Source organism: Sturnus vulgaris, chromosome 1 (genome assembly GCF_052056855.1).
Source record: "Sturnus vulgaris isolate bStuVul1 chromosome 1, bStuVul1.hap1, whole genome shotgun sequence".
NCBI lineage: Eukaryota > Metazoa > Chordata > Aves > Passeriformes > Sturnidae > Sturnus > Sturnus vulgaris.
The window spans coordinates 48,386,591-48,405,737 of NC_142243.1; the positions used below are offsets into that span (position 1 = coordinate 48,386,591).

The following is a 19,147-nucleotide window of genomic DNA, read 5'->3' on the forward strand; positions in this document are numbered from 1 at the left end:
GAAGAGGCACCCCAAGAGGCCCACCACACCCCCTACCCCGAGGGTACCCTCCCACCACCATCAAGGCATCCTTCCTGCTAAGGTGCCCATGTCCCCACACTTGCTTCTCCCACATCCCTCTCCTGCCTTTCATAGGTGATTTATTTCCTGTGTGGGGTTAGTCATCACAGCCTATGCCTACCTCCTATTTTCCCATTAACCTGTCTCTCACCCACCAAAGAAATGCAGGGTTTGCAAAGCTGAGGGGTGCCTGTATATACTCTGAGTTTAGCATTTACTTTGCAGAGATTGGCCTTAAAAGGGTAAACAATTTTGCTGTTATGGAGCGAAGTTGATATGCTTGTGTGGGTGAGGAAATTCAGTTACCAAGTCAAACACATAGCTAACATTCCCTAAAATTCACTGTGCTGTGCAATAGCTTGGCATGCTGAGAAAATTATCCATTTTCTCAATCTTTTTGCTCCTCTGGTAACTACAACTAAGATGGGAATTAAATGGCCACATTTTTTTTATTAGTTGTATTATTGTTTGTAGTACACTGATCATCCCATCAGGCTTTAATACTTTTTGAGTAACAAAATAGGAATTTCTTATTGTTGTTTTTAGGAACTGCACAGCATAATCTCTCCCAAGTGAAAAGAGCTTCTCAGGTTGCTTTGCAGTGGCTCCCTGAAACAAATGTGTTTCCTGCCTTTCACAAAGCTACCCATCACCCAGCAGGAGTTTCAGCTGCCCAGAAAGCAAAAGGTGGGGATTTCAAAGATCTAGGAACAGTTCTGGCTATTTGGATGTTCCATATTCCTGTAGTTTGAAGCATGAGGCCCTAGGATGGGCTGTTGTGGGGACCAGGGATGTGGCAGAAAGACAGACTGATGGCTGGTCACAGCTGACTGGCAGCCAAATGGGGAAACCTGCTCACAGCCTGTTGGAAGATGTGCCAGAAGGGATCCCTTATTGCTTAGAATTAATTGGGTCCCTCTAAGGCAAATCAGCCCCTCTGAAAATTTTCCAACTGATCCTATAGTTAACCACTCCTGATTTGGCTGTATGTTGTCTGTGATAATTAGATACCCAGCTAGTTAGGGGAACTGTTGCTGTGATAAGCATGCATTCAAGGGAAGACATGGGTTTATGTGACTAAAAATTAATTCTGACAGGTTTCCCCTGCCCTGAAAGGGATAAGATTTTTCCTTTTTTTTTTTTTTTTTTTTTTCCCATTGATACTAGTATAGTGCTTACAAGACAAAAATATAGGAATAGAAATGGGGAAGATTTCTTTCCCCTTGGTAATTACTAGGGAACCTTGGGGAAACCACAGCACAGCTGCAAGCTGTGTTACCCAGTGGTTGCCAAAATCATCTGACATTGTAATCTACCATTTTAATGATATGATTTAGCTTCTCTCTCTCTTTCCTGAAGAGAACTATTATGACAACAACTTCCTGCTTGTCAGATGCAAAAAAGATTATTTTACTCAAATACAAGTAAATACATGCTTTTGGTCTAGAAAGCCAAGGAATGAGTGGTCTGTTAATGGTCAGAGGTACTGTGTCATTCACACCCTGAGATGACAGGCTCCAAAAGGCAGCCTCCAAATCTCTGAAAAAAATGCCCCAAAGCACTTCACACTCTGAGGAAACGTCCCAAAATATGCCTGCACAATAGTGTAGGAGGTGCTAGGCACCCAGCACTGGCAGAAAATTTATTTCTCTAATATAAAAAAAGTCTTTTGCAACCCTCGGACTTAATCTTCTGTCTTGGTCCACATCCAGTTTTACCACAACATCCACCAGTCAGTAAGTGCAAACCAAATACCCACCTCCACCTGTAACAACAATCAGGATGACCACAATTTTGGGCCAAGATTGGGGTAGAACAGCTTGTTTACACTACCACAGCATGTGTTGAACCTGGTTTGGAGCTGGGTGGGTATGGCTGGTGGGGGAAACAGAGAACCAGAATAGGGTTCTAACCTGTCCTGCACTGGGCATGGTAAGAGCTGTCATTCCCACATCTGCAGCACAGCCAATATCTGCTTCATATTTCTCATATCTCCTCCACTCTGTCAGGTTTGCTTGAAGTCATCAATAGATTCATAGATTTTTTTAGGGAGAGAAGGCAACATGAATGGGCACATAACCAGGAGGAACCCCACAACACCTCAAATTTACCTAGAGGATGGTATCTGTCATGCAGGTTATCCCAGAGGAAGCGACCATCTACCAAGCCTGTTAAAATCACATGGCTACCATTTGGAAGGTGGGAATCCAGGTATTGCAGAGCTTGCACCACATTGGAGAGCATTTCTTTGGGCGTGGTCATGTGGGCCAGCGTGTCACGTTCCCTAAAGAAGAGGATGCCAATACGACCTTGTATCAGGAATCCCCAAAAGGGCACCCCAAACTGTCATTTTCTCTGTTGGCTGCTCTTGACATTAAGTCAGCTGAATAAAACATTAGAAAAATGCCAAAATCAGACGTGATATAAAAACCTCCCTCAGTGTGCCCCATCTCTCTGCCAAAACCAGACAAACGAATCCCTTTTTTATAGAGTGGACTCCTATTGTGGGTTAAACCCAGTGCACAGCTAAGCATCACATAGCTGCTCACCTGCTTTCCTTCCTCCCTTTCCTCCCCAGTGAGACAGGGGAAGAGGAGAGAGTAAAAGCAAGAAAACTTGGGTGTCAAGGTAAAACCAAACCAAAGCAGTTATTGTTCAATAAGTGAGAAAGAAGTAAAAGAAGAGAGAAAGCAAGCAAAGAAGTGACGCAAAACCTATCCTTCATCACGGCCGGGTGAAAGTAGGACTTCTTTCCCCATGGGTTGCTGTGCATATCTTACCTTCAACACGCTCTTTGATTATGCAAGGTAGGAATATCTAAGTTAGTTTTGTCTCTCACATGTCCTATACCTCTTACTACAGCTCCCTAGGAGGGCAGGAGAGGGGTCTGGACAAATGTGTGAACCTAGAGAGAGGTGATACCTAAGATTAAAATAGTCCATTGGGGTACAGGAGCTGTGTCAGTGTTCCACAAGGACTGAATGCCCATATTTTGTGGCTCATTGTCAGGCATGAATCTCTTCAAGCCAGATTTCCCAGCTCAGGTTTATCCTTCCCCTCTTGTATTTAGCTGTAAATGCTGCAGGAGTGTGTGGGGGAAATGAAATCCTAAAGTTGAAATACATTTCAATTTATATAAGAGAAACAAACAAGCAAAACCACTCCGGGCTGCCTGGAGAATACTGCTCTAATTATGTTATTATAGCAACCACTTTATTACAGAAAAAGAGTTCACGCTCTCTCCTGCCTGAGAGCTATTGCTGTGCTCTCATGGTGCACATGTCTGTAACAGGGACTGGCAGCAAGGGGGGAACACAGTCCTGAGAAGGTTGTCCCATCCCATCAAGAGAGGATCCATCCACCTTGGGAAGCAGGGTGTTGTGACAGTTTTCATTCTGTCTTGGTGGTGTGGCTCAGCTGACCAAGGTGTTCAGAAGGAAAGGTCAAGTAGAAAGACAGGTTGCACTAATGACCAGCCTCATTGTTTTAGTGGTTCCTACATTTTGTCCTCTTACTTGCGCTCCTTGCTTGTAGAAAAGAAATCATCTTCCTGGCCAGAAGGCTCCATTGGCCTCCATCAGGTTCTTTCCTTTGCAAAGTCTTTTCATCTCTTCCTTGGCTTCCCAGGGGGTAAGAGAAAGGCAAACTTGATGGTTGCAGTGCTGAGCAAGCTGCTGGTGAATTAGGTCAGACGTCTTGTCAGTGAACACCATAGAAGCAGGAGTTTTCCAAGGCATTGTTGTTCTGTCTCAAGGCATTCAAAGTTTGGATTTAGAGTGGGGGAGTGGGTGCTGAGTCCTGTGTGGGGGAACCATGTTCCCTTAGAAGGATTTGGAATTCTTCAATGAGCTGCATTTTGCACACAAAATAGTAATTGTGTGAGTTTCCTGGGCCCAGAAATTTATCTTAATGCAGTATGTGCTGCTGAAGTGTTTGAGATTTTCTAGCAGGGAGAACTGAAAAACAGCATTAGGATTCAGGTTTTTCCTTGTGACATCCACCGAATCAAGCTACTTTTGAAGTAAGACTGTGGATTTGCTCTGAAATTACTTCATTTTACCTACCGGTGTTGCAGCACTTGATTTCAAAATACTGTTCTGATGTAACGCCTCTACCACAAGTAAACATGTCAGCATAAGCCAAAATTAATATGACATTCAAAATTCCACTTTCTCTTGTCATACAGTGTTGAAGTCATGTAGATATGTCAGTATATTTCTTCACATTTCCTTTCTGTGCCAGGCTATAAAATTAAATCCAAATGAGAAGAAAGCAACCTTGTAGGCATGTTCGATTTTGGCTCTGCCGTAAGGACTCCAAGGTGCCTGGGTGAGCATCAGGGCCTGTTGTGGTACCCTCACTTCATTCTCCTAGGCTCACTGCACAGGGCTAGTATGCCCAGGGAATGAGAACTAGAGGTGTTGCCTGCTTACACACTATTTTTAGGGCTGGAGGGGTGCACCAGCTCTTTGGTGCTGATAGCCATATAATAAAGGGGCATTATGCTATTGCTGGCACTGGTGTCACTTTGTACAAGATCCTTTCACGATGGGTTTCTGCTCACCCTGCTTTGCTGCCATCACCTTGCTGTTTGTTGCAGATACCATAAGTGCAGATCTGTGCACTTATGCAGGAGAGGCTGCAGAAGTGGTGCCATGCCTGAAATACGACTAATATTTGCAGTAAGTGTACAGCATTTGAGACTTCTAGTGCTCATTATTTTCTTGTCCGATTTCTTTTCCCTAGGTCTCTGTATCCCATCTTTACACCTCGGTGGGCTGAGCGATACCATTGCCATCTGTCTTTATTTTTCTAACCCCCCTGTTTGGACACCAAGGTGTAGAGACTACTGGGAATGTGTAACACAGGCTGCCAATTTCATTATCTTTTCCCTCTAGAAACATTACTCATTGCCTTCCTCTTCACATGGGATGAAATACCTGCATTTTAACAATGCTTTGGGAAGAGCTGTGTCTCTGGTATGCTCAAGACACTGTCCTCTTTTGAAGCCAAAATACATAATAAGGCCAGGAAAGTCATAATTCTGCAGGTAAGAGCTGTCCTTGAAGACTTTTTTTTTGCCAAGCCCTAGGTTTGAAGTCAAACCCATCAGGTGCTCTGCATCCTCTGTAACCTCTGTAGGTACATCAGAGCCAGGGCAATTACACAGTAACTGGACACTGAAAAAATTTCTCTCAGCTGTCCATCCCCCTCAATGGAAACAGCACGGTGCTACAGAAGCTGTGGAATCTTTCCTTGCAGGAGTCACAGGGATCACTACAGCCTGATAGCCTCTCTTGATGCTGTGATGTAGAGATGTTTTGGAAGAAAACCGACAGAAAACAGCAGTGAGAATTAGAGCAGATAAAAGTGCCTCTGCCAGATAGTGAATGCTAGGATAAAAAGACATCAGAGTTTCAAGCAACCATTAGATACTGATCTGGAAGGTTTTGGAATATACAAATGGGTGAGGCAAGTTCAAAACGGTTTAAATTTCTGGAAAATTTCTTTTTACTTCCGACGAGTAGAAAGCAGTGTTAGAGACAGGGTAAGCAAAAAGAATAGCCTGCAGAATGAGGAATAAAATGAAAGAAAAAGATGTGCTTTTAGCAAAGGCAGTGACACAGCAGAATTGAAATATTTACACAACAGAGCCTGGTTCAAGTCTGTGAGAAGATACCTTGAAAGTCTCCATGGCAGGAGCCATGAACTTCAGCAAAGGTGGATTTTTATTTTTTTTTGTGGAGGGGGAAGTACGGGCTTTATCATCCTGGCAATACATGCAATGCTGTCTCCATAAGCTTCCCAGTAAACAGATCCACAGGACAGTCTTGTAAGCAAGTACCAGGAAGCCTGTGACTGCTTTTCCCTCTCAGTCAGAACATGGTAGTATTGATTTTGAGCATTTGTGCATCTCTCCCCTAACAGGAGCAGGGTGCTGAGGGCAGATTTGGCAGTTCTGAGTAGGAGTGCAGAGAGAGCACGAGCAACAGAGGGTGAAGGTTTCATGGGAGGTGATTTCTGCGTGCTGCCTGCATTGTGGCTAGGATGAGGGTCATGCCAGGAAAGGACCTAAAAGGTGGCTCTGTGGCCCAAATTCTGCCACAGCTGAGGGCTCTCAGGTTCTGCAGTGCCAAGGAAAAGCTTGCTTGGCCTTTAGACATCCTCGTCTGGAGCACAAGACCCGGCAAAGTTTCAACCATGTTAAGTAGTTTTAGGACACCAAACCTTTACCATTTTCATGGCTACATCTGACAGCCTACATATAACTCCCACTTCATTATACAACCTGTAGGTAAGACTTTGTCCTAGGGTGATGTTATGGTGTTTCTATCTCCAATCGTGTGTCCTGATTATGTTTGGTATTATGTCCTGTGCTTCCAGGACTGAGTCTGAGAGTGAAGCTTTGTTTTGTCTTGTTATCAGCCGGCTCACCTCCCCCATGGTCTATGTTTAGGAGAGGTTTTAGCTCGGCTTGCTTGCTTGCCTGCTTGCTTGCCTGCTTGCTTGCCTGCTTGCTCGCTTCTGCCTTTTTCTTTCCTTCGCTTTGCCCTTGCTTTCTGCTTATTAGTTAGTTCAGCTAGGCAGTCCAACTTTTTCCCTGGACTGTTTTCTCTTCCACCCCGTCCCCTCCCTCTCCTGGATACCATCTGAACGGACGGGGACCTGGGAACCCCAAGAAACACCGGGAGGCTACACTTTGTCACCTGCAGCAGTCATCCCCAGCGCCAGAGACTGATAACTGCGCGACCACTCGCCAGAGAGACTGAACTTGTCATCCCTTCAGAACGGTGAAAGAGTTTTTTGTCAGCTGGTGTTGTTTTTTTCCCTGTGCTGGGGAGTGTCTTGCTTGTTAAATAAACAGGTTTTTTCTCCCACTCTTCTCCAAGGAAATTCTTCCCGAACCCGGTGGGGGGGGGGGGGGGGGGGAGGAGTCGTGGGGTTTGCTGTCTGGGGGCTCCTCCTGGAGGTTTTCCCCCAAATTTGGCCGAAACCAGGACAGACTTTCAAAACCTTCGGAAAGAAAGTTAGCTGAGTATGCAGCATTTATTAAAGTCCATGTTTTGAAAGTCTCTGTGTAAGTCAGATTGATTTCTTCTGCATACAAGAAAAGCTGAAGATTGACCATGGGGAAAATAATGTTGCACTAGCAACAGCACTCAGACCTCCTACAACCAAAACTGCAGTAAGGATGTGCATTGGCCTGGTTGCAAGATGTTTTCTGCCTTCCCACTACCAGGAGGAACGGAAGCATCCAGCTAGTGACCTCTCAGTGTCCCTGTGAGCATTGCTAATGGGTAAGAGCAGAACTATTAGTTTTGAAAGCTTCAGCTCATTCTTCTGCAGAGCTTATGACGTGAGTAAAGCCAGAAAGACAAAACACCTCATCAGGAGAACACAGCAAATAGTGCAGGCACCAAAGGCAGGGTGAAAACAGTCCTTGAGATATGTTGTCATTCCTCAGAAATGATGAACCAGTCATGCTCTCCCTCCTGAGAGGAGGCAGCACCCTGAGTAAAATGAATATACATGCTTTTAAACCCTTCCCCCCTCCCCATTGTTACTGTTCCTTTCCTCTTCTAAGGTAGAAATAATTACTTCAGACATACCATTGGTTATTTTATGACAGAAAGAAAGAAAGAAAGAAAGAAAGAAAGAAAGAAAGAAAGAAAGAAAGAAAGAAAGAAAGAAAGAAAGAAAGAAAGAAAGAAAGAAAGAAAGAAAGAAAGAAAGAAAGAAAGAAAGAAAGAAAGAAAGAAAGAAAGAAAGAAAGAAAGAAAGAAAGAAAGAAAGAAAGAAAGAAAGAAAGAAAGAAAGAAAGAAAGAAAGAAAGAAAGAAAGAAAGAAAGAAAGAAAGAAAGAAAGAAAGAAAGAAAGAAAGACTGGTAGGTGCCTATGACAAATACAGGTAAGGAAAAACAAGTATTTTCAGCAAAAAATTAATAAAGAAGGACCAATAACAAAGAAAAATGCCATTATGGACAAGCACAAAACAGTGAGACTTAAATGTCCAGGCAATCAGCAGTACTCTAAAGAATTCAAATTTATGCTATATAAATGTTCATTTAGTTTACACCTTACCCGTTGCAGACATCATTCCCAATTGTAGCATAGATAACTATGGCTGGATTGTCCAACAGCTGGTTTCTGGCCAAACTAAAAGATAAATATGGAGCTCTATTAACAGGGAAATACACTCTCAGTGTCTGAATCACACACCATGCTTGTGTGAGATCACATTTGGAAGTATCCCGGTTGGATATGGCCAATACCCAAATTACTGTACTCCTATGTTTGAGAGGGGGGATTTTACGTGGTGTTAGGGTCTTTTTTGCTTGTTTGGGTTTTTTGGTTTTTTTTCTTTTTTTTTTTTTTTTTTTTTCTTTTTGTTTTTTTGTTTGTTTCTTGTTTGGGTGGTTGTTTTCTTTTGCTCCAGTTTTATATTTTAGTAAAGTGACTTAAATGAAGTTTTTTTCACTTCTCCCTTTTGCTACTCATGGACTTTTCTTTTTCACTGCTTTTCCTGCTCACTTTCTATTTTCTTTGTATTATTCAGAAGCCAAATCAAATAGTTTAACTTTGGGGCAAAGACGTCAATCAAAATGGGAATATTTTAATCATAGATCAGAGAGGAAGACTAGGTCTGGCTGACAACTAAATCTATGTGTAGAATTGAACACAAGATCAAATCAGGATGTGGTTTGAAACTCAGTGCTAGAGGGCAAGGAGTCATTCCTACTTTTTCTAGAGGAGAGAAAAATCAATTCTTTAAGACACAAATTATATCAGTGTCAAGCAAACTAAAGCCCAGCTGACCCACACCCACCCAAATTAATGTGAAAGGAGAGTTGCAGCCTCTCACTACCCAGTAGCTACTCAGTTATATCCATATGGAAATAACAGAGGACCTGCCCATGTCTATCTACATTGCTACACACAGTTAAGGGGACTGTAAGAATCGGTCCAGAGTTTCCCTCATACACCTCATGACCATTGCGAGGATAGAGGCTGTCCCAAGGACCCCCACCCGCTTCTGGACAGGAGTTCTGGCCTGGCCGAGGTGGATGCTGGCCAAGGGACTGTTTGCTGGTGTACTGTGCTTGCTGTGCTGTCTCCGGTTCAGTGCCTTCAAACCGGTACTATGCCTACAGCTGCTTCTCGGAGCGCCGCTGCATGTTCTGTCTTGGAGCACCTCACAATGGCCCATAAATCTCCTCACCTCTTGGCCGGATGCCACTTGCTTTGGAAAAGGACTATAAGAAAGTGACCCTCTGGAGAAGCCTTTGAGATCTCCCCACAGAAGACATGTCTATTGGCTGGGACCATGAGGACACCAGAGTCTATTGGGCCAGACCACGAGGACATCCATCTCGTCTGTTGGTAGCTATTCCCCATTCCCCCCTTTCTCTCTCTCTTTCTCTCTTTACTTTTGTTTCCTTTAACTCTCCCTCTATTGAAAAACTGAGTTATTGGCACTCAATAAAAGTGCATTTCTGCTTTGAGCAAACTGACTTGTCCCCTGTTGTTGCCTTTTGCTCCCAATGAAATCAAAATGAACCATCACGACTCCCGTCTGTATTAACAGCAGATCGTGACAGGGGACCCAACATAGAGATTTATGGAAAGACTTAGTCTCTTCCCTAAAATCACTGGAAATGCTCCATTGGCTTAACAGAGCCAAGTTCAAGGCCCTGGAGATGGTGATATCCACACTTAAACCCATTTTTTCCCCGTTTATTAATGTTGATACTAGAGAAGCAACAGCCAACACCACAGAGCACACTGGTCAAGGGAAGCTGTGCTTCATATAAGAGCTGTGCACTCATATAATCCTCACAGTGGATTGTTTCTGTCAAAGAGATAGAACTTCATCAGTGTTTCTGTACCTCGAGTTAGCTCTTGAGTCCTGTTAAGCACTCACCTTTTTATTAAAGAGAGGATGTTTCCTGAAGAACCACCTGATCACAGATAGGGGGAACGAGAGAAATAGTACAACATTGTTATAGTGACAAAAAAACCCTCTGAATGCAAAACCATTCATTGCATATTTCCAAGAATGCAGAAGAACTAAAAGTAAAAATGGAGCAACAATTCATCTCTGTAACCTTTTTAGGTGTTGGCATTAAGAAGTAAAGCTGTATCCAGGCACCTGCTGCTTTCTTATCTGAGTCACACACTTCAGCCTGTAGAAAATCAAATACTTTTAAGTGCAGGGTTGTTTGGATCTGGCTTTTAATCCAGTTCCGGCAGCTTCTTCCCGTCTGTTGAACAGAGTAGTCTCCTGTAAACCAGCCAACCTGACTTGTCAACAGTCAATCTATTTTAACTTTCCCTATAAATTGCAAAGGGAACTGTTCTCACTCTTCTAAGAGAGTGTCTCACAGCTATACCATACTGGGACTGATTCAGGTCCTAAACATAGGCACCAAGTGCCATTTTTGAAATCCCAGAGTATCGAAGACACCTGCAGCAGGGCTGGCAGATACATCACAAGACGCATGAGAGATTGTGCACTTCTGGAGAGGCAGCTGGAGGTGGGAAAGATGCCATAAAACACCTTAAACAGCTGTAGACACCAGTGTTTGGGTTCCTGCACTGCTCTTCCCACAAGTGTCAGACTTAGAAAAAGTAGTATTAGGCCAGCTGCACTCCTCCCAAGAAGCTCTGCATTTCAATTGCAATTCACCTAAAGGGTTGGATGAAAATCTCTCCTCCTTGAGGAAAGGAGCTGGCTACACCTAAATATCTGTGAGCGTATGTAATATTCCATTTATGTTTTGAATGAGAAAAGCGTTCCCATTTAGTACAGCTTTTATGCATTAAACTTATTAGCAGGTCTTTATAGGCTATGCATATTCATCCCAACCATCCCCAGAACACAAATCAAACTCCATCACCCGCAGTACAGGAAGGATAGCAAACAAGGAGCCAAAAAGACTTTATGCTTTGGTCAAGATGAGACTAGGTCTCTGATTGCAAGAAGCTCACCTCATAACAAAATACAGAAACATAAATTTCAGAGAAGCAGATCCTACAGGTAGTACTTGCTCTTATTTTGCAGTATTTTCACTCTCTCCTCTTTTTTTCATTCCTTCTCCTCTTTAATTACTCTCTTATTCTCAGCTCAACTCTTCCCTGGTCTCTCTCTTATCTTTTCTGCATTGCGCTTCTGAAGCTTGCTTTGACAAGTAAATCCTGTCTTCCCTGCAGCTTTTGAGGGGAAACTTGTGGACAGAATATCATTAAATCCCTGCTGGATTGGTATGGGGGAAGAGATCTAAGAGATAAACCCCTAAGGTAGCAATAATACACTTTGCATTTTAATAGCGATGCCTTTGTTATTATCACTCACAGTGATGCCAATCACATATATCAAGGAATCCTTTATGTTTTAAATAATCCAGTTCTTCCAAGATAAAAATGAATTTATCAATCTGCTACTTCTCTCCTGGGGCTTGCTGATCCATTCAAAAATCTAGCCCTTCTATTGAGAAGCTCTTTTCAGCAGGGTAAGAGGCCCACAAAAACCTTAGAAACTATGGCTTGGAAATTAACTACCAGCAATTGTGGGTTTTTTTCTGTTTAATAGCCCTTCTTTCAGTTAGAGCTGAACACCCCCTGTTCAAGCCATTCTGTCACAAGGCTCCCTGGACTGTGGCTGTAGTTTCAGCATAAATAAACTAGTGGGATCTCTAGAAATTAAAATCTATTTAAAAAAAAAAAAAGCCATAAGCTGTTCTTGGGTATATATTACTTCCACAAGCATAGGTAGTTATAAGCAGCTCTGTGGAAAGCATTAGCACAGTTACAAATCAAATCATCAAGAAAATGAATGGGTCTTTTAGAAAACAGTTTTCATGGGTAAATCGAGTCTTCAAGGAAGCTTTTATGATACAATATGCAATCTGTGGTGAAAACGTTTGAGAGAGAAAAGGAGACAAAGCAAAACAGTTACTCTCGCACTGTTGAATTCCCTGGAATCTACCCCTGCATCTTTTCTCCTTCTCTCTCTCTGTTGCTTTCCAAATATTCTCAGACCAGTGAGAGGTTGGTTTTTTTTAGTTTTGGTTGAGAAATCAAGGTTGAATTTGCTTCCAGTTGTGAGGGAAGGGTCCACCACCTCCAGAGGATAATGGGATTTCTTAAGATAGGGAAGGCAGAAATCCTGTTAGCATGGAGGCTGGAGAAGCCTTTCTCCACAGTGAAGATGCATGTCCTGAGAAGAGCAGTGGGGGAATGTCCCTTCGTGCTGAGTCTGATAGAATGCTGGTGCTTTTGTAGGGGAGCTGGACAAGAAACATAGTTCTTGGTGCTTGGATAGGCTTGCCATCCCTGGGCTCTAGCTCCACCAGATCGGCTTCCTTTCGTTGCACACATGTGGGGCTGTAAAGCATAATTTTCAGAGAAAGGTTTAGCTGTCCCGGGTGGGGTTAGGTCAGGCTGGTGATCAGCTGTTTGCTTTATTGGCACTAAGCGTGGCTTTTTAAATCTTCCCATTCTCGGAAACTATTACACCAAATGAGGCAATAAAAATGAACCTTTACAATGTAGTGTCAGTGTGATGATTTAGAGAAGATATCCTGAAATTCTTCTCTCACTTGTAATTTTTCCCTTTTTAAAATTCACTTCTTAATTTTCTGCAGTCTTTTCCCCTGACACAGGCTCACCTCTTTTTTATATCCTGTACGTGTCTGTAGTGTAAGTGGAAAGGGAATATGTGGAAAGAAAAATGAATTATGAACACAGTGAGAGATTATTAAAAAATCTACAAGGGAACTGGGAAAAGGAAGCACATTAAGTATCACTCCCATTAATGTAAAAAGCAGAACAAGATAATTAGGGTATCAGGTACTGAGACATACTGGATATGAATGAGAACTATTGACCTAGTCATCCTTGACCATTTAGTTTGGTCCTTTTTAAAATTATCTCTCACCAGAAAGCCCAGCTGGGGGCATGCAATGATGGGAGCCACCAACTCTAGTGCCCTGCAACTTACAGACAAGAAAATCAGAAGCACATGACTGATGACACCAAAGACAGAAAACACATTCACAGAAGACTTAAAGCCTCAGGAGCACCATGTATACCACAGGAAGGAGGAAGGCATACGAGAGGCATTGCCAGTGTCATTAGTGCTGGCACCAGAATGCAATTTTTAAGGTGAAAATGCCACCTAAGCCTCGAAGTGATCCCTGCATCATGATAACTCTTCTGCCAGGTAAGATCACAGACTAACAGAATCACAGAATTTTTTGGGTTAAGGGGGACTTCTGGATATAATCTGGTCCAACTCCCCTGCCAAGGCAGGGTCATCTCGAGCAGGTGATACACAAATGCATCCAGGTGCATTTCTCCAGAGAGGGAGACTTCACACCCTCCCTGGGCAGCTGTTCAGTGCTCTGCCACTCTCAGCGTAAAGAAGTTCTTCTTCATGTTGAGGTGAAACTTTTTGGATTTTATCTTATGGCCATTGCTCCTCATCCTGTTCTGGGCAACAGACTCCAGCACTGTTCTCTTGGCACCTGCCTTAGAGATATTCATATGTATCTGTTTGTTGGAGGTGGAGGGCCAGGGCAGATCCTTTCTGATCCCTTTTTTTTTTTTTTTCAGGAAATTCCAACAATTTAGTAAGTTTCTAAGTAGTTCTAGAGGCAGCAGGGCTTCTCATTTGTAGCCAGCATGAATCATCTGCTGGAAAGGAAGAACATCCCATAGAGCCAAACTATCTAACCGAGGAAAATAAATTTTCTCAAGCTTCTGTAGCCAGTTTTTGGAAGCATGAAAATTAATTAAATACAATAGAAACAAAAAGGCATAATCACAGCATATTCAAGTGTCTTTTAAACCAGCTGTTAGGGACATCAGCTAATCCAAGAAACAAAAGCTAACATCATAAACTTCAATTTATAAGGAAGAGTACTGTCAACCCTTCACACAATTCCTCTGACAACTCAGGATTTTTTGTTTGCCTTCATTCCTCTCTTACTCTCTTTCCTCTTCTACCCTGCACTCCTGATGATTTCTTGGAATTTCTATTTGTACCTCAATGGCTCTGCCCCTCCATGACCTCTGGCTGATGGGCCACTAGTTTACAGAGAACTAGTAAATTACTTCTGTAAATTACATAATTACTTCTGTCATGCATGTTTTGTACAGTGGTATTTGCTGCAATTCCTGCCAGTGCTGTTCCCATGCTCATCTAAATTATTCCTGTATGTATCCCACTCCAGGATAGTTAATACTTTCCAATTTAGAATCATTCATAGAAGCCATCAAGCATGTCTTTGCTCTAAGGTCACCACTCCAAATGTAAAGCAGCATTAGCCTCAGGAGAGATGCAGGAGGGACACACTTTGCTCTCAAACCCACTGCTCTTCCCTGCTTAGCTGCTTCTCTAACCACTTATTATTTCTTGTATTAATCTTCCTCCTCTTCACTGCACACTGGCGTCTGGGGTACCATGCAAGACACTTTCCTTAATTCTAGGTAGATCAGGTCTGCAGCATATTTATAGCATATTACATATGCATATATACGCATACGCATTTATATGCATATTACATATATATATATCCTTTTTATTAGAAAGATGATGTGTGCCAGCCTCACAAAATAAATTAATCAAAACCCAACAGTGTTTTGTCCTGTCATTGTCCTCTCAGTATTAAGTTTTGTTTATGTCTTTGATTACCCATTAAAAGTCTGTTCTGAGAGCACATTAAGATGCCAGCACCACTGGGCTAACTAAGTGCTGAGTTAAGTAAGTGCTGTTCTTTATTTTTCCATAAGAAATGAAGGCAACTAAGAAGGGATTTCTCTTTGTTGCTGACAGATGTTTGCTAATGCAGCATCAATTATCACTTATTAGCACTAGTAATATTAAAAATAATAATAGTAAAAAAAGTTTTAAAAATTTAACATACCATTTTGGGAAATGTTCTGCAAGTCTCTGTGATTACAGCGATTTCTTTTGCGTAAGCGTAGATACAGAGAGTCTGTCCACCCTCTGAAATAAATTGAAAAAATACAAGCTGGTTAAGCCATATGATAATGATGAAAATACAACTGATACTAAAAATGAAGTGTGTTCTTGTCTCTGAAAAACTCAATACTCCAGTTATTCTTCTATTTCACCACCTCTCTGCTTTTGTGGTCATAAGTCTTTTTAATCTTGAACAGAGTGGCCTAAAATAAAGCAAAGATATCTCCTCAGAAACTATAATTTGATTAAGAGTTTCTCTGACATTTTTCCATCCAGAAACAGTGCTTTTATCCTGGTCTTTCAGATAAGGCATTTAAAAACATTTTTGTTATACATTTATCAAAAAAATTTTGTTCGTTGTTCACAAATTGACTTTTCAATTGGTTGTTATGGAACAGTAAGTAAAGACAAGAAATATTGGCAGGGCAATCATTTCCCAACATTATAAATCTTGTACAGATTAATCTGAAAACAGGCTATGAGTGCTGTTCTAAGTTCTCTTCTTTATCTCCTTCACTGTTGAGAAAAATGAAAAAAAACTAAGCAAAAAACAAATCAAAAGGATAACAGCCCAAAGGGTGATGACAAGATCAAGCTTCCAGCCATGAGTACATGGTAATTTCCATCTGGGCTGCAGCTGTTTGTTTGTTTGTTTTTTTCTTTCAAGAGAGGAAGAGATTAAAAACTGAACACTCGACCAAGGCTTATCACTGACAACTTCAGGGGCAGTTCTAAGCGCTGATCACTTGTGAACTTCAGATTCTTTGGAGCCCAGACCAATACTGTGTACTGAGAGGCTGGGCATTGTAACAGATTTTTAAATGTTGGTTTTGCTATGGCTCTGATAGAGAAGGCTGCATAGATCTTTCCTGTTGACTTGTCAAGTAATAAACTGCCTTAAAGCAGATACTGTGTGAATGTAACTGAGGCTGAGAGCCTGGATTTTGCACAGGGAGAAAAAAGGAAACAAAAAGTCTAAGTATATGGTGCAGCAGATATTTTTCCTGCAAAAGAATGTTATTTTGCCAGCTTTTAAATTCTGCTGGTAGAAAGCCTCTTCAGGCTTGACTCATGCTTGGTTTGGCATTCAGCTGTATTCCTGACCTATCCTAGACACAAAAATTATCTGAAACTTAAGTCAGACCAGGCACTGGTTGATGATTGCATCCTACAGCTCTTGCAGGATTCAAAGGCCTCTTAGTGCTGGCCAGAGAGATGATTAATGAAAAGATTTTTTGTTTTAGACTTCACAGTTACAACAGGCACTTCAAGGTGTTCTGTGTTTGGACTTTATTTTCCTTCCCTTCTAGCATAGACTTACTTTTTCCATCTATCCCTGCAACTTTCCCCATCCACATGAGCCAAACTAACACAGCAAATTAGGTGACAGACTCTTTCAAATTTTCTTTTTGTTATTTCCCTCTAAATGGGTTGAAAAAAAAAGTGGGAGGGGGAGATGAAAGATTTCCCCCCAGTAGGGAACACTATGAAATAACCATGGGGATACCCTTTATTTCACTGTTTTAGCAGCAAAAAGGAAACATGAGTGTCCTGGTTTAGGGCAAATTTGGGAGGAAACCTCTGAATGAGGTCCCTCGGGAAAAAAGGAAAAAAAAAATTGGAGAGAAGTGGAAAAAAAGAACTGTTTATTCAACAGGCAACACACCTCCCAACACAACAATGAACAATATCAAACAGCAAAACCTCTCGCTGTTCCAAAGAGACGGCAGATTTAGACGAGTTCTTTCCGTGGTTGCCCGGCTCACTCAGTCTGCTCTCAGTCTCTCCTGTGCTGGGGATGCCGCGGCCCAGGCCGGGCCCGGTGGGCCACAGGTGTGAGCTCCCGGTGCTCTTCTGGGTTTTCAGTCCAAAGCAGGTTCAGACAGTTCCAGGAAAATAGGAGGGAAAAAAAAGAAAAAAAACCAAAAAAACAACAACAAAAAAAATAATCCAGGGGGCTTCTCTGCCTCAGCTAGCCAAAAAACTAACCAAGAGCAAAGGAGAGCTCTCTCTCTCGCTGTCCACCGCAGGAGAGCAGGAATGCGGGGGAGCCAGTGCAGTCTCTGATAACAAACTCTGCACTTCTTCTTCTTCCCCCCTCTGCCCTTTCACTCCTGGAACCAGTCTAAAAGTTGCAGAATTTAATATTCAACACCAACAGAACAGACGATTTGGGGATATAGGCATCATACAGTCACCCCAAGACACATGAAGAAGAGGATTTAAAAAAAAAAAAAAAGAAAAGTGAAAGGCTGATTTTTGTTGCTTTCAGCAATGCTCTCCTTCCCCTGAATTTTGTAAAAAAAATAGTTTATCTTTTATTTCTTTGAGGTTTTTCTCCTTCTGAATTACAGATTGACAGGTTCTAAAACCTATCCTGAATTTCAAGAAGACTTGCTTATATATTTCAAATATATTTTAAAAACCCTAGATTCAGAGTTGATCTTGGTTTTAGAAAGACCAGATGCAGAGCTGAATACTATTTTTCTCTTTCCTTCCAAGCAATGTTTTGGTTTTTTTCCTTGCTGTGCTCTGAGAGACCTAGAGACCTGCTATGACTTGGCCACCCTGTCTGTTGGCTTACCCGATAGTGGAATTCAGAAATCCAGTGATCTCTGAGAACTGGGGCCAGTCAAGCTCATCACTGAAAGCCATGGGGAGATTAACAAATGATTTCTGAAAGAGAAATTTTTAAATCAACCCGGTTTCACCCTCACAGACTTAAAATCCTCTTAGCAAATTTGAACACTTAGCCAGAGCAATAGGCGGACAGCAGCAATTGAGATTACAGCTAGTAGTGCTAATTATGTATGCATATACTTAAAAAGTTGGCTTTTGTAAGACAGAAGACATGAAGATACGGAAGAAGGAAAAGCAAAGGAGATATCTGAATTGCAGCTCTTGACACCCTTTTTTCCTAAAAGAGTCCAAAACTCGTCCTGATGTGAGCATGTACTGCAGGTGCAGACTCCCAAGGCAGCAGCTGATTGCTCCAGCATCCATCCTGCCCAAAGGTGTGTTAGCCTTGGGCACAAGAGAAGATGACAGCATGATGTTCCCAGAGACTATGGCAAAGGCATAATGCCAAATTGTCTCAAAGCTCCCCTGCCCTCTATAGCAGGATGAGCTGAGAACATCTGATCGCCCGAAAACCTCTTCCTGGTTCTCACTAAATTTTGGGGATAGCACTAAAGCAACAGAGTCCGAAAGGCCTCTGAGCATGGCAAGGACAAGGGAGAAAAACAGATCGTCTGACATAACTGTCCTGTGCAAATACATGCATCCTTTACCCTTCTCTGTTTTGCTGATATTAGTCCCTAATACTTTTTTACAGTGACTGATCCTGTGAAAGTCTCTCTACAGATACAAGCCATGTTGCACATTCAAAACACAGTGCCCTGTTCTTCTCCACTCTGTTTTCTGAATGTCCCAAAACTCATGAAAGGTTAGAAAAATAGCGTTGATAAATTTTGCCACCTCAGAAGGACAGAACATAGAGTAAATTTCCAGCTTCTCCTAGTCTGGGGTATGCTTGCAAAGACAAATGTACAAATCCAGTGTGCTCATAAAGAGGAAAAACTGCTGATAAAAAGGTAATGACCAAAAGAAGGTCAAAACATAAAATCAGAGAACCTATAGACTGGTTCAATCCACATAATTTATTAGCTTCATTTTCTCTTCAAGCAATTGTGGGATTTCCTTAAGACTTCAAACAAGCAGGTGGGTAATTCTTTATCCAGGAGGGTCAGAGTAACGGAGGAGCCAGAGAGCTAAATCTTGTGCTCCCCACCAAGTATATGTCTAAGGGTTTTGACTGTAAGAGGATGGAGGGAGATGCAGGGGAAAATTAGAAAAGGCAAGTAAAGGGGAAGGGGTTTGGGGGACAGAAAATCCTGAAGCCATGTTCTGAGCTCTGAGCAGTCTAATGCACAGCAGATACCTGTTTAAAGCATGTAACAGCACATTTGACCCACTTACAGTACATTTGCATTAGTTACCAAGGTGAAAAGGGGGCCTGTCTTAATTATCTTTCAGTTTTTTTCCTCTCTCTCTCTCTCTCACATACATATATGTGTCCGAGTGTATGTGTATATATATAAA

General features: G+C 42.1%; 1 protein-coding gene across 4 annotated transcripts in view; it reads right to left on the reverse strand.

Annotated features, from left to right (window-relative positions):
- Positions 1 to 19,147, reverse strand: part of AOAH (acyloxyacyl hydrolase) — a 77,131-nt gene that overhangs the window by 17,293 nt on the left and 40,691 nt on the right. For all 4 annotated transcript variants that reach the window (XM_088166174.1, XM_088166180.1, XM_088166165.1 and 1 more), the window contains exons 13-17: positions 17,631 to 17,722; positions 14,988 to 15,070; positions 9,983 to 10,019; positions 8,143 to 8,217; positions 2,172 to 2,344 (exon numbers count right to left, since the gene is read on the reverse strand). In XM_088166174.1, coding sequence (XP_088022300.1) covers positions 2,172 to 2,344; positions 8,143 to 8,217; positions 9,983 to 10,019; positions 14,988 to 15,070; positions 17,631 to 17,722 — 460 coding nt within the window. The remainder of the gene's footprint in view (positions 1 to 2,171; positions 2,345 to 8,142; positions 8,218 to 9,982; positions 10,020 to 14,987; positions 15,071 to 17,630; positions 17,723 to 19,147) is intronic.